At 47.0% G+C, this 14,028-nt stretch overlaps 1 protein-coding gene across 2 annotated transcripts in view; it reads right to left on the bottom strand.

The window, feature by feature from the left end:
* Nucleotides 1-14,028, bottom strand: part of LOC109873045 (serine/threonine-protein phosphatase 2A 55 kDa regulatory subunit B beta isoform) — a 174,031-nt gene that overhangs the window by 114,456 nt on the left and 45,547 nt on the right. The window contains exon 1 of one of the 2 annotated variants that reach the window (XM_020464547.2): nucleotides 11,025-13,017. The exons of the other annotated variant lie outside the window; for it this stretch is intronic. Within the exon in view, the coding sequence (XP_020320136.1) occupies nucleotides 11,025-11,094 (70 nt within the window). The 5' untranslated portion in view covers nucleotides 11,095-13,017. Of the gene's footprint in view, nucleotides 1-11,024; nucleotides 13,018-14,028 lie in introns of those variants that run through there. 2 annotated transcript variants of the gene reach the window in all.

Raw genomic sequence — 14,028 nt, 5'->3', positions numbered from 1 at the left:
TTTTCTCTTTTCTGTTCAAATTCTATCAAATGTATTTTAAAATTCCCTTTTTAAAATCGCCAGTTGTCAGAAAGTGCTTTACAGTAACCCAGCTTAGACCCCAGAGAGCAAGCAAAGAAAATGTGAGGGGATTGGGGACTAAAATGGTGATATGCAAATGCGTGATGTTGCTATGGTAATCATACAATAGGTTAAAAGTGCCCAATCTACGTTTAGTATTTTCTTCTAGTGGAGAAAGTTACCACAGTAACAGGCAGGAGGAAACACAACACAACATTAAAATATATTTTTAAAATGTATGAGTCATCATTTATTCATCTGGTTGTCAAACCAGAAGCATCAGATCATCATAAGGAGAACAAGTTTACCCCCTGGTCATTTATATGGGTTCTTCCTGAATCCTAACGACATATTCCCTGCTCTAACTTCCACAAACAGTGGACAGGACACGGCAAAAAAAAGTTCATTTCTCTCCTAGTCAATTATTCACCACCCCCCCAAGGTAACAGTTCTGAAATAGCATTGAATAGCAATGAATAACATTGTTGTTGTGATGCAAAGCATCAGACTCTTAAAGGAAAGCTCAGGAAAACATCAGGGACAATCACAATGCAATAGTTGTCTATGATCTCAGGAAAACATCAGGGACAATCACAATGCAATAGTTGTCTATGATCTCAGGAAAACATCAGGGACAATCACAATGCAATAGTTGTCTATGATCTCAGGAAAACATCAGGGACAATCACAATGCAATAGTTGTCTATGATCTCAGGAAAACATCAGGGACAATCACAATGCAATAGTTGTCTATGATCTCAGGACAACATCAGGGACAATCACAATGCAATAGTTGTCTATGATCTCAGGAAAATATCAGGGACAATCACAATGCAATAGTTGTCTATGATCTCAGGAAAACATCAGGGACAATCACAATGCAATAGTTGTCTATGATCTCAGGAAAACATCAGGGACAATCACAATGCAATAGTTGTCTATGATCTCCTATGTAGAGTTCTCGTACAAAGAAACGTGTTTGTGAGAGTCTCAGCTTTTCAGAATGGGGTCATCATAGTTTGTAGCTCAGACCGTTCGGACTTCACAGAGTCTCAGCTTTTCAGAATGGGGTCATCATAGTTTGTAGCTCAGACCGTTTGGACTTCACAGAGTCTCAGCTTTTCAGAATGGGGTCATCATAGTTTGTAGCTCAGACCGTTCGGACTTCACAGAGTCTCAGCTTTTCAGAATGGGGTCATCATAGTTTGTAGCTCAGACCGTTCGGACTTCACAGAGTCTCAGCTTTTCAGAATGGGGTCATCATAGTTTGTAGCTCAGACCGTTCGGACTTCACAGAGTCTCAGCTTTTCAGAATGGGGTCATCATAGTTTGTAGCTCAGACCGTTCGGACTTCACAGAGTCTCAGCTTTTCAGAATGGGGTCATCATAGTTTGTAGCTCAGACCGTTCGGACTTCACAGAGTCTCAGCTTTTCAGAATGGGGTCATCATAGTTTGTAGCTCAGACCGTTCGGACTTCACAGAGTCTCAGCTTTTCAGAATGGGGTCATCATAGTTTGTAGCTCAGACCGTTCGGACTTCACAGAGTCTCAGCTTTTCAGAATGGGGTCATCATAGTTTGTAGCTCAGACCGTTCGGACTTCACAGAGTCTCAGCTTTTCAGAATGGGGTCATCATAGTTTGTAGCTCAGACCGTTCGGACTTCACAGAGTCTCAGCTTTTCAGAATGGGGTCATCATAGTTTGTAGCTCAGACCGTTCGGACTTCACAGAGTCTCAGCTTTTCAGAATGGGGTCATCATAGTTTGTAGCTCAGACCGTTCGGACTTCACAGAGTCTCAGCTTTTCAGAATGGGGTCATCATAGTTTGTAGCTCAGACCGTTTGGACTTCACAGAGTCTCAGCTTTTCAGAATGGGGTCATCATAGTTTGTAGCTCAGACCGTTCGGACTTCACAGAGTCTCAGCTTTTCAGAATGGGGTCATCATAGTTTGTAGCTCAGACCGTTCGGACTTCACAGAGACTCAGCTTTTCAGAATGGGATCATCATAGTTTGTAGCTCAGACCGTTCGGACTTCACAGAGTCTCAGCTTTTCAGAATGGGGTCATCATAGTTTGTAGCTCAGACCGTTCGGACTTCACAGAGTCTCAGCTTTTCAGAATGGGGTCATCATAGTTTGTAGCTCAGACCGTTCGGACTTCACAGAGTCTCAGCTTTTCAGAATGGGGTCATCATAGTTTGTAGCTCAGACCGTTCGGACTTCACAGAGTCTCAGCTTTTCAGAATGGGGTCATCAAAGTTTGTAGCTCAGACCGTTCGGACTTCACAGAGTCTCAGCTTTTCAGAATGGGGTCATCATAGTTTGTAGCTCAGACCGTTCGGACTTCACAGAGTCTCAGCTTTTCAGAATGGGGTCATCATAGTTTGTAGCTCAGACCGTTCGGACTTCACAGAGTCTCAGCTTTTCAGAATGGGGTCATCATAGTTTGTAGCTCAGACCGTTCGGACTTCACAGAGTCTCAGCTTTTCAGAATGGGGTCATCATAGTTTGTAGCTCAGACCGTTAGGACTTCACAGAGTCTCAGCTTTTCAGAATGGGGTCATCATAGTTTGTAGCTCAGACCGTTCGGACTTCACAGAGTCTCAGCTTTTCAGAATGGGGTCATCATAGTTTGTAGCTCAGACCATTAGGACTTCACAGAGTCTCAGCTTTTCAGAATGGGGTCATCATAGTTTGTAGCTCAGACCGTTCGGACTTCACAGAGTCTCAGCTTTTCAGAATGGGGTCATCATAGTTTGTAGCTCAGACCGTTCGGACTTCAGAGACGTTTTCATGAGAAGAACCGTTCAGTATCCTCTCATCTCACAAACATCGCTCTAGCTCTCAGCCCCCATCTAATGGTTGACCTCGGCAGAATCAGTGAATTTAGACGCGTACAATGCAAGAGGTACGCCTACCCGGAAGTCTAGCTCAAACACATAACTTTTAAGGGGGTTTAGAAGCACTAAAAAGGTTGGCACCGAACTGGTTGTATCCAACAACAAAAAATGAAAACGTCTGCTCCTCAACGCATCTCCCATAGAGAAATCTAGATCCTCCCAGACACACAAACAGAGTAGATGACAGACACCTACTTCCATGTCAACTACCTCTACATGAGATTACGTGTTGTCTTTATAGAGGTATAGAGGTGATGTATGTGTTTGTGTTTTAGTAGTAATGGTGAGATGGAGACAGCAGTCTGGTTGCCTTAACAGCCTCTCATCTCCTCTCCTTCACAAACAAATGCAGGACATAGCTGACCTCATATTAGGACAGTCAGAGACAGCAGACTGGGACGAAGGAGGGAGAAGGAGGAATGGGGCAGGGGTTAGGATCAGGAGAGGGGGGATCAGGAGGGGGGATTGGGGGGGTACTAAGCTCCTGGCGAGGAGGGTAGTCTGTAGGTCAGTGAGTTAGGATCAGGAGAGGGGGGTTCAGGAGGGGGGATTGGGGGGGTACTAAGCTCCTGGCGAGGAGGGTGGTCTGTAGGTCAGTGGGTGAGGTTCCGGAGAGGGGGATCAGGATGGGGGATTGGGGGGGTGCTAAGCTCCTGGTGAGGAGGGTAGTCTGTAGGTCTGTGGGTGAAGAACAGGGGGGGGGTGGTATCAGGAGGTGGGGATTGGGGGGGGGGGGGTCCTAAGCTCCTGGCGAGGAGGGTAGTCTGTAGGTCAGTGGGTGAGGAACAGGGGGGGCGGGGTATCAGGAGGTGGGGATTGGGGGGCGGGTCCTAAGCTCCAGGCGAGGAGGGTAGTCTGTAGGTCAGTGGGTGAGGCTGGGTTGGTCACTCGGAAACAGGCTTAACCTGGTCTCTTAGTGATGGAGGAGGGAGGAGAGGAATCAGGCTTAACCTGGTCTCTTTGTGATGAAGGAGGGAGGAGAGGAATCAGGCTTAACCTGGTCTCTTAGTGATGGAGGAGGGAGGAGAGGAATCAGGCTTAACCTGGTCTCTTAGTGATGGAGGAGCGGGGAAAGGGGCAACCCCCTCCAGCCCTGGAGAAGGTGATGGAGACAGTGAAGGTAGTAATGGGCTTTTATGGAGGAGAGGTGGGGGAGGGGAGAACATCATTTGTCTACATTGTGTTGTGTCAGAAGTGTAATGATTTACTGATTAGAGGGATATGAAGAGACTATAATAAGGAAAATCACTTCACAATTCATCAATTGACACATTTGTTGGGAATCACAAATAAAGTATATTGAAAATATATCCAAGTAAAGCTAGGTTGACATTACCCCGGACATTACCCCGGACATTACCCCGGGCTCTTGTCTTCACCTCAGTGACTTCACACATACAGTAGAGAAACCAGTAGAGCTGTACAGCTCAGTCTGTAACATGTAAGATATGGGAAAACTGTCCTTTCCTTCCAGCGATGTAGCACTGGGAAGACTGTAGAACCCTATAGTATAGACCTGACAGTTACCCATACACCCCGGGGGCAACTCCACGCTAACAGAATGTAGCACTGGGAAGACTGCAGAACCCTATAGTATAGACCTGACAGTTACCCATACACCCCGGGGGCAACTCCATGCTAACAGAATGTAGCACTGGGAAGACTGCAGAACCCTATAGTATAGACCTGACAGTTACCCATACACCCCGGGGGCAACTCCATGCTAACAGAATGTAGCACTGGGAAGACTGCAGAACCCTATAGAATAGACCTGACAGTTACCCATACACCCCGGGGGCAACTCCACGCTAACAGAATGTAGCACTGGGAAGACTGTAGAACCCTATAGTATAGACCTGACAGTTACCCATACACCCCGGGGGCAACTCCATGCTAACAGAATGTAGCACTGGGAAGACTGCAGAACCCTATAGAATAGACCTGACAGTTACCCATACACCCCGGGGGCAACTCCACGCTAACAGAATGTAGCACCGGGAAGACTGCAGAACCCTATAGTATAGACCTGACAGTTACCCATATACCCCGGGGGCAACTCCACGCTAACAGAATGTAGCACTGGGAAGACTGTAGAACCCTATAGTATAGACCTGACAGTTACCCATACACCCCGGGGGCAACTCCACGCTAACAGAATGTAGCAATGGGAAGACTGTAGAACCCTATAGTATAGACCTGACAGTTACCCATATACCCCGGGGGCAACTCCACGCTAACAGAATGTAGCACTGGGAAGACTGTAGAACCCTATAGTATAGACCTGACAGTTACCCATATACCCCAGGGGCAACTCCACGCTAACAGAATGTAGCACTGGGAAGACTGTAGAACCCTATAGAATAGACCTGACAGTTACCCATACACCCCGGGGGCAACTCCACGCTAACAGAATGTAGCACTGGGAAGACTGTAGAACCCTATAGTATAGACCTGACAGTTACCCATACACCCCGGGGGCAACTCCATGCTAACAGAATGTAGCACTGGGAAGACTGCAGAACCCTATAGAATAGACCTGACAGTTACCCATACACCCCGGGGGCAACTCCACGCTAACAGAATGTAGCACCGGGAAGACTGCAGAACCCTATAGTATAGACCTGACAGTTACCCATATACCCCGGGGGCAACTCCACGCTAACAGAATGTAGCACTGGGAAGACTGTAGAACCCTATAGTATAGACCTGACAGTTACCCATACACCCCGGGGGCAACTCCACGCTAACAGAATGTAGCACTGGGAAGACTGTAGAACCCTATAGTATAGACCTGACAGTTACCCATATACCCCGGGGGCAACTCCACGCTAACAGAATGTAGCACTGGGAAGACTGTAGAACCCTATAGTATAGACCTGACAGTTACCCATACACCCCGGGGGCAACTCCACGCTAACAGAATGTAGCACTGGGAAGACTGCAGAACCCTATAGTATAGACCTGACAGTTACCCATACACCCCGGGGGCAACTCCATGCTAACAGAATGTAGCACTGGGAAGACTGCAGAACCCTATAGTATAGACCTGACAGTTACCCATACACCCCGGGGGCAACTCCATGCTAACAGAATGTAGCACTGGGAAGACTGCAGAACCCTATAGAATAGACCTGACAGTTACCCATACACCCCGGGGGCAACTCCACGCTAACAGAATGTAGCACTGGGAAGACTGTAGAACCCTATAGTATAGACCTGACAGTTACCCATACACCCCGGGGGCAACTCCATGCTAACAGAATGTAGCACTGGGAAGACTGCAGAACCCTATAGAATAGACCTGACAGTTACCCATACACCCCGGGGGCAACTCCACGCTAACAGAATGTAGCACCGGGAAGACTGCAGAACCCTATAGTATAGACCTGACAGTTACCCATATACCCCGGGGGCAACTCCACGCTAACAGAATGTAGCACTGGGAAGACTGTAGAACCCTATAGTATAGACCTGACAGTTACCCATACACCCCGGGGGCAACTCCACGCTAACAGAATGTAGCAATGGGAAGACTGTAGAACCCTATAGTATAGACCTGACAGTTACCCATATACCCCGGGGGCAACTCCACGCTAACAGAATGTAGCACTGGGAAGACTGTAGAACCCTATAGTATAGACCTGACAGTTACCCATATACCCCAGGGGCAACTCCACGCTAACAGAATGTAGCACTGGGAAGACTGTAGAACCCTATAGAATAGACCTGACAGTTACCCATACACCCCGGGGGCAACTCCACGCTAACAGAATGTAGCACTGGGAAGACTGTAGAACCCTATAGTATAGACCTGACAGTTACCCATACACCCCGGGGGCAACTCCATGCTAACAGAATGTAGCACTGGGAAGACTGCAGAACCCTATAGAATAGACCTGACAGTTACCCATACACCCCGGGGGCAACTCCACGCTAACAGAATGTAGCACCGGGAAGACTGCAGAACCCTATAGTATAGACCTGACAGTTACCCATATACCCCGGGGGCAACTCCACGCTAACAGAATGTAGCACTGGGAAGACTGTAGAACCCTATAGTATAGACCTGACAGTTACCCATACACCCCGGGGGCAACTCCACGCTAACAGAATGTAGCACTGGGAAGACTGTAGAACCCTATAGTATAGACCTGACAGTTACCCATATACCCCGGGGGCAACTCCACGCTAACAGAATGTAGCACTGGGAAGACTGTAGAACCCTATAGTATAGACCTGACAGTTACCCATATACCCCGGGGGCAACTCCACGCTAACAGAATGTAGCACTGGGAAGACTGTAGAACCCTATAGTATAGACCTGACAGTTACCCATACACCCCGGGGGCAACTCCACGCTAACAGAATGTAGCACCGGGAAGACTGCAGAACCCTATAGTATAGACCTGACAGTTACCCATATACCCCGGGGGCAACTCCACGCTAACAGAATGTAGCACTGGGAAGACTGTAGAACCCTATAGTATAGACCTGACAGTTACCCATACACCCCGGGGGCAACTCCACGCTAACAGAATGTAGCACTGGGAAGACTGTAGAACCCTATAGTATAGACCTGACAGTTACCCATATACCCCGGGGGCAACTCCACGCTAACAGAATGTAGCACTGGGAAGACTGTAGAACCCTATAGTATAGACCTGACAGTTACCCATATACCCCGGGGGCAACTCCACGCTAACAGAATGTAGCACTGGGAAGACTGTAGAACCCTATAGTATAGACCTGACAGTTACCCATACACCCCGGGGGCAACTCCACGCTAACAGAATGTAGCACTGGGAAGACTGTAGAACCCTATAGTATAGGCCTGACAGTTACCCATACACCCCGGGGGCAACTCCACGCTAACAGAATGTAGCACTGGGAAGACTGTAGAACCCTATAGTATAGACCTGACAGTTACCCATATACCCCGGGGGCAACTCCACGCTAACAGAATGTAGCACTGGGAAGACTGTAGAACCCTATAGTATAGACCTGACAGTTACCCATACACCCCGGGGGCAACTCCACGCTAACAGAATGTAGCACTGGGAAGACTGTAGAACCCTATAGTATAGACCTGACAGTTACCCATACACCCCGGGGGCAACTCCACGCTAACAGAATGTAGCACTGGGAAGACTGTAGAACCCTATAGTATAGACCTGACAGTTACCCATACACCCCGGGGGCAACTCCGCTCTAACAGAATGACGCTGACACTCCCCCCCCCCTCCCACAAAAAAAAACAAGAACAACATTGATTGCAAAGTTAAACAAACCATACAACTATTTTAACAATCTAACAATCTCCACTGAACATGTTACAAAAACACAGCTATGATGTGATACCTCACATAAGATGTTACCGGAATGACAGCATGGCTCCTGATCTGTACTACAGGGAAATGCATAATTATTCATGTTATTCTCTTCATGGTGATGTATCCTGAATAGGTACACATTTGCATATTTGGGTATTATTCTACACACTCACTATTATTGTAATGAGCTCCGCCCCCAAACAAGACCATATTTGGGTGGTCGGGACCGTACCAAATCTGTACCAATCATAGAGAGAAGTTTGGACATCACGGCAGAGCACAGTAAGAGAACAGCACAGCAGAAAAGAGTTCAGCACAATGGAGTCAATACGACTGCACTCTAGTGTGCTCTACTGTACTGCACTAAATTGTACTGTGCTGCACTAAATTCTCGTGTACAGTACTGCACTAAATTATACTGTACAGTACTGTACTGCACTAAATTATACTGTACAGTACTGTACTGCACTAAATGATACTGTACTGTACAGTACTGCACTAAATTATACTGTACAGTACTGTACTGCACTAAATGATACTGTACAGTACTGTACTGCACTAAATTATACTGTACTGTACAGTACTGCACTAAATTATACTGTACAGTACTGTACTGCACTAAATTATACTGTACTGTACAGTAACAGGAGACACTATGAGCTGAACATAACAGTCAGTGGTAGAGAGGACAGTAACAGGAGACACTATGAGCTGAACATAACAGGAGACACTATGAGCTGAACATAACAGGAGACACTATGAGCTGAACATAACAGTATGTCAGTGTATGTTGGTAATTCTGTTACCGATTTGGTGTTTTAATCACTTAATAAACCATAATCCAAACTGTTATCAGTAAAAACACTATAACTAATTGGTAGAACTACCTTTACTTGTTACTTCTGTGAACTTTCATTATCCTCCCGCCTCATGGAGAGAAATTAGAAAATATATTTTAAGATATCGGGGTTTTTGATATCAGAGTGACAAGACATAGGCAATATTTCATAAACTTACAGAAGGCAAATTATTTCAGAAAACTACATATAAATATTTATATAAGATGGCCGAGGTATTCAACATTATATAAATATTTATATAAGATGGCCGAGGTATTCAACATTATTGTGTTTTGATGTATTTCTAAAATCTTGTAAGACTTTTCTGGTCGATGTCACTACTGTAAGAGATAAGAGCGTCTGCTAAATGACTAAAATGTCAAATGTAAATGTGTTTTATAGACACTTAGCTTTCATTTGACATCAAATGTGTTGTTCTACTATGAACTGCACGTGTTAGAGTTTATGGGGCGTTTAACATGGAAATGCCCTAAAGCACCCGAGTATGCCTCCGTCAGAGACAATGCAACAACACTTTCAGTAGGAAAGAAGGGCACAGGTTAAGCCCTCCTGGAGATTGCAGTAGCTAGGCGGTTTAGCGACGAGGGTGACTACAGAGGGGAGAGACTGTGCGAGAGAAATGAGAGTTAATATTGTGTTATGTGTCGTAGCTGTATGAGGCCAGTGGCATCTATCTGCCTGTCTGCTGGTTCAGCTTTTATGGGTATTTCAGCTCTCTCGTTTCTCATCTCACTGGCTGGGCTGCTCAGTATGATTTATCTGCTTTCTGTTGATAAAGCCCTGAATCAATCAATCAATCAAAGCCATGTGCAAGATGGAAATCAAAATGAGAAAGACCAGCATTCTCTTTGTACCATCTTGTATATTTCAGGATTGACATTTAAAAAGAAGACAAAATGTTTAGAAAACTAAAGTTGAATTCTGAATAGCAAAAATCGGATTGTCTCATGTTCCATCTTGAAATACTTTGTTGTATCCTGCAATACTCTGACACCTGCAATACTCTGACACCTGCAAAACTCTGACACCTGCAATACTCTGACACCTGCAATACTCTGACACCTGCAATACTCTGACACCTGCAATACTCTGACACCTGCAAAACTCGGCCCATAAATATGTTACTACACACGCAAGGAATTGCTCCACTGTTACAAACACAGCATAACCAACCATTCAGAAAGCAGGTGGAATCCAAACAGTTTATAGACAATGTTTTCCGATTAAAATGCTGATACTATTACTACTACTACTGCTAATAATAAGTAACCTCACTCTCTAAATGAATTATTGCGTATCGATCAATATTTGCTCGTGTGGTTGACATGAAATGGTCATCCTAATGCTGTTTGTGATCTGCTGTTGTGTAGTTGACCAGAAGGACTTGCCTATTTCCCTGTGGGAATTGTGTCACCGACTCCACTCTGGACTTAAAGACCCTTAAAGACCCAGCTAAAGCAGCTGGATGTGCGTAGCTTCTGGGACTTATTCCCGAATAGATAGAAATGAACATATCCATGACTGCATTGTGCATTCTCTAATATCTGAACATCTCGATAATGCCACACCACTGACACACTACAGTACAGGTTAATGCAAGACAGCCATTCCTTCTATTCTACTCTCTTTTCTGAGAAGGAGACTGCAGGCCTACAGTAATTAGTACTGACCAAATGTTGTCATTTCAACCATATGACAAGTCAGTAACACACCAGTTGTCCCTAAAAAGCAATGCACCGCACCCCCAAAAACGGTGTACTAAATTTAAACAATTCCGATGATAGCCTACATGCCGCCGGTGGAACACCGGTTCGCATTCTATAGCCTACATTTTATTTAAAGCGATATATGTATTCATTCAATATGGATAGATACCTTCAGTTGCATAGTTGTGGTCTCGGAGGAAGCTGTTGTTGATTTTGCGGGTGTCGATTTCTTCATCCATTTGTGCTTTTATTTTGTAAACCAGAAAAAGAGAAACAGGTATCCATGGTCCTGAAACATCGCTTCAGCACAGGGTCGGCGCGAGCTGCACGCTGTTCGTCATGATTCGACCCTTTCCAGAAATAAGAACGTGAAAAAGAGGCAGAAACCTCACCGTTCGTATCAATGTGATAGAGGGAAAAGCCTGTCCTTTTCGAGACGTTGGAAGGTGTGGCGTTGGATGTCAGGCACGATGGGGCTCAGATTAAAGTGTGAGAAAACGAACTGTAAAACCAACAGAAAGATTATAGCTGCGCATTTTCCTCTCCATTGCCAGATGCGCCATAAATCAGTGCAGGCAGAGCAGGGTGTGTGAGCAGGTCGTTATTTTTGCCTCAGTCCGCTTGCATAACAGGGTCAGTTTCCTCTTGTCTTCTAGCATCACCCGGGTTTCGCCTCGACGTGTGACTTTGCCGCCAAACCACAACGGGTGCTCCACTGCTGCCTGCAAGGGCCTCTCTCTGTCAGTCACTCCCTCTCACAGTGACGCCATCTTGGCTCCCAGTGCTCCACTGCTGCCTGCAAGGTTCTCTCTCTCTCTGTTAGTCACTCCCTCTCACAGCTACGCAATCTTGGCTCCCAGTGCTCCACTGCTGCCTGCAAGGTTCTCTCTCTCTCTCTGTTAGTCACTCCCTCTCACAGTGACGCCATCTTGGCTCCCAGTGCTCCCTACAAGGTTCTCTCTCTGTCTGTCAGTCACTCCGTCTCACAGTGACGCCATCTTGGCTCCCAGTGCTCCCTGCAAGGTTCTCTCTCTGTCTGTCAGTCACTCCCTCTCACAGCGACGCCATCTTGGCTCCCAGTGCTCCCTGCAAGGTTCTCTCTCTGTCTGTCAGTCACTCCGTCTCACAGCGACGCCATCTTGGCTCCCAGTGCTCCTTGCAAGGTTCTCTCTCTGTCTGTCAGTCACTCCCTCTTACAGCGACACCATCTTGGCTCCCAGTGCTCCCTGCAAGGTTCTCTCTCTCTCTGTTAGTCACTCCCTCTCACAGCGACGCAATCTTGGCTCCCAGTGCTCCACTGCTGCCTGCAAGGTTCTCTCTCTCTCTCTGTTAGTCACTCCCTCTCACAGTGACGCCATCTTGGCTCCCAGTGCTCCCTACAAGGTTCTCTCTCTGTCTGTCAGTCACTCCGTCTCACAGTGACGCCATCTTGGCTCCCAGTGCTCCCTGCAAGGTTCTCTCTCTGTCTGTCAGTCACTCCCTCTCACAGCGACGCCATCTTGGCTCCCAGTGCTCCCTGCAAGGTTCTCTCTCTGTCTGTCAGTCACTCCGCCTCACAGCGATGCCATCTTGGCTCCCAGTGCTCCTTGCAAGGTTCTCTCTCTGTCTGTCAGTCACTCCCTCTTACAGCGACACCATCTTGGCTCCCAGTGCTCCCTGCAAGGTTCTCTCTCTGTCTGTCAGTCACTCCCTCTTACAGCGACACCATCTTGGCTCCCTGTGCTCCACTGCTGCCTGCAAGGGTCTCACTCTGTTTGTCAGACGCCATCTGGCTCCCAGTGCTCCCTGCAAGGTTCTCTCTCTGTTTGTCAGTCACTCCCTCTTACAGCGACACCATCTTGGCTCCCAGTGCTCCCTGCAAGGTTCTCTCTCTGTCTGTCAGTCACTCCATCTCACAGCAACGCCATCTTGGCTCCCAGTGCTCCCTGCAAGGTTCTCTCTCTGTTTGTCAGTCACTCCCTCTTACAGCGACACCATCTTGGCTCCCTGTGCTCCACTGCTGCCTGCAAGGGTCTCACTCTGTTTGTCAGACGCCATCTTGGCTCCCAGTGCTCCCTGCAAGGTTCTCTCTCTGTCTGTCAGTCACTCCCTCTCACAGCGACGCCATCTTGGCTCCCTGTGCTCCACTGCTGCCTGCTGTTACAACTGCTCCACTCGCGCATTGCGTTATTGGCTCCTCCCCAACAGGTTGCCTCTGTCATCCTGCGTCAGCATCACAGTGATATTTGCAAACATGCGGGGACAGTGTGCACGGATGCACCCTTCATATCAGGGGGACATGGTGGTCAAACTTCAACAGATTCGCTCAATTTGATCTCCAAAAACATCAAAACAAAAAGCATAGCTTCCTAATCGTTCCTGATAATTGTTGCCCCAAAAAGTGTGTGTCTGTGTGTTCTCATGTGTTCTCTCACAAACGCAATTTCCAATTACATTTCCCCTGGTTGAATTTGGACAAGGTGGTGAGGGTGGGTGTCTGTCTGAGATGTTCCCCTGCTAATCCTGCCTCTACATGTTGAAACATTCTGCTATAGCAAAGGTTATTTAACAGCCCACTACCCTTCAGCTAGGTTGGAATAAATCACCTCCATTATCTACATCCCCCAATAACGAGGGTCACTCATGCATACAATGAATAGAAGTTCCATCCACGCCAAAACCTGTGACCAGTTGAATATCCCAATCTGATTGTCCCCTCACCATGACAAACCTATACCCTCAACCCCTAATCCTTTTAGGAGATAGTCCTCACCAGCCCATGAATCATCTGTATTCACATTCACTCTAAATGGCATAGAATCGGTCTTTGCCTTCATGCTGGGCTTAACAAACTATTATGATCATTCTATTTGGGCACTGAAGCGTATATGGAAAAGGAAGAGGGAATTAAAAAGGCATTGATTTCCAGAATCACCACACAGTGTTGTGCTCTATAGGTGGGAGACTGAGAGACTGGGAGACTGGGAGACAGAGACTGGGAGACGAGACTGGGAGACTGGGAGACAGAGACTGGGAGACTGGGAGACAGAGACTGGGAGACGAGACTGGGAGACTGGGAGACAGAGAGACTGGGAGACTGGGAGACAGAGACTAAGAGACAGAGACTGGGAGACTGGAAGACTGGGAGACAGAGAGACTGGGAGACAGAGAGACTGGGAGACAGAGACTGGGAG

The sequence above is a fragment of the Oncorhynchus kisutch genome, linkage group LG28 (genome assembly GCF_002021735.2).
Source record: "Oncorhynchus kisutch isolate 150728-3 linkage group LG28, Okis_V2, whole genome shotgun sequence".
NCBI classification, from domain to species: Eukaryota; Metazoa; Chordata; class Actinopteri; order Salmoniformes; family Salmonidae; genus Oncorhynchus; species Oncorhynchus kisutch.
This window is presented reverse-complemented; position numbering and strand designations above follow the sequence as displayed.